General features: G+C 50.0%; 1 protein-coding gene across 1 annotated transcript in view; it reads right to left on the minus strand.

Annotated features, from left to right (window-relative positions):
• The window catches only part of LOC104158691 (E3 ubiquitin-protein ligase TRIM39-like), a 4,293-nt gene extending 3,405 nt beyond the window's left edge, over positions 1-888 (minus strand). The window contains 1 exon segment of the mRNA XM_009696409.1: positions 789-888. Within this exon segment, the coding sequence (XP_009694711.1) occupies positions 789-888 (100 nt within the window).
• Positions 889-1,364: the final 476 nt, after the last annotated feature.

A 1,364-nucleotide genomic window follows, 5' to 3' on the forward strand; every position in this document is an offset into this window, starting at 1 on the left:
TGTTGTGGTAAAAGCCGGGGGGGGGGGGGGGGGGAGGTGGGAAATAAAAAAAAAAATCAAACCTGATACAAAACAGCAGCCCAGGTTTGGGAGGAAAGATGCCGATCAAAGCCACAGACACACTTGCATGAGCTTGGGCAGAAAGCCGCGATATTCCTGCACTTTGCAGCACAGCAGTGGTGCAAAGCAACCAAAAAGGATCTAAAGAAATGATCCTAAATTCGGTATATTTCTACCCAGGGACCTGAGAGGTCAGGGAGGTTGACACCTACCAGATCCTCCAGGTTTCTGGACTCCAGGGTAGCTCTCCTTCCTTGGAGACCTTCTCTCTCTTCCTTCAGAAAACTTAATATCCACCTGGATTTCTTCTGAAGCGAACTAAAAAAACCTGTTGTTTTTATCCCTTTGATGGGACTAGATCTTACTTTTCCTCTTCCTTCCCAGGCCCGGGTAAAACCACGGCATGGATGCTTTGAACCTGCAAGTCAGCTCTTCATCCCATGTCTCCTGGGCAGGAGGTGGTGATATATGATGTGCTGGGAGCATCATTTTTCTCCCTTGTCAATCTTCCAGCTTTTTATTCTGGGAAGGGCTGTCACCTCCCTGCTTTTAACCTTCTCTTTTTTAAGGCTGGGCATTGGGTAAAACCATCAACCCTCCCAGGAAAGGGCTGGAGGCAAAAGACGTTCAGGCTACCAGAAGGATGAGGAGCTCTTGAGGTTTGGTGGGACCGTGGATGGGGAAATCATAAAAAAAAAAAATCAGTGAGGGAAATGTGCAACCAGAACCTTGTAGGTGCTGGAAGAGGGGTTGTGACTCAATGTAGACAAAGGGGCACAAATTGGGGTCCTCGGCATCCCTGCCTTGAACGTGCCTATAGCCGCCCATCGCTACGTGCCCTTCAAGAAGCACTGTCCTGGCTCTGAGCTCACAGGGAAAGGTTTCTAAGCAGTTTATAACCCACTGCTCCTTTGTCAAAGCTCCATAGGTAAATATATATCTTTTTTATTTTGCGTGGCAGCAAGGGGGAGATTGAGAGACAGAGTTGCTGTGACCCACCCGAAGGGCTACCAACTGAGACAACTCTTCCCAGCTGCGGTCGCTTGGCCAGGTTTGGAGATGCAAGTCTGATTTTCAGCAAACTATTCCCATCAGGAAGAGCCACGGAGAAGTTGTTCGCTCCAGGAACAGCAAGGCTGGAAGCAAACACCTTGCAACCGCTTCCCAGGGAAGCATGGCCCGGGGCGAGCGGGTTGGGAGGCAATCTGTCCTGCCAGACACAAGAGGTGGGTGCAATCCAGGGAATGTTGGCATCTAAGGAGACATCTCTGTCTGAGCTGGGCTGCTTTGCTTTTCCGCAGGAG

The sequence above is a fragment of the Cariama cristata genome, unplaced genomic scaffold, assembly GCF_000690535.1.
Source record: "Cariama cristata isolate BGI_N322 unplaced genomic scaffold, ASM69053v1 scaffold7403, whole genome shotgun sequence".
In the NCBI taxonomy this organism is placed as follows: domain Eukaryota; kingdom Metazoa; phylum Chordata; class Aves; order Cariamiformes; family Cariamidae; genus Cariama; species Cariama cristata.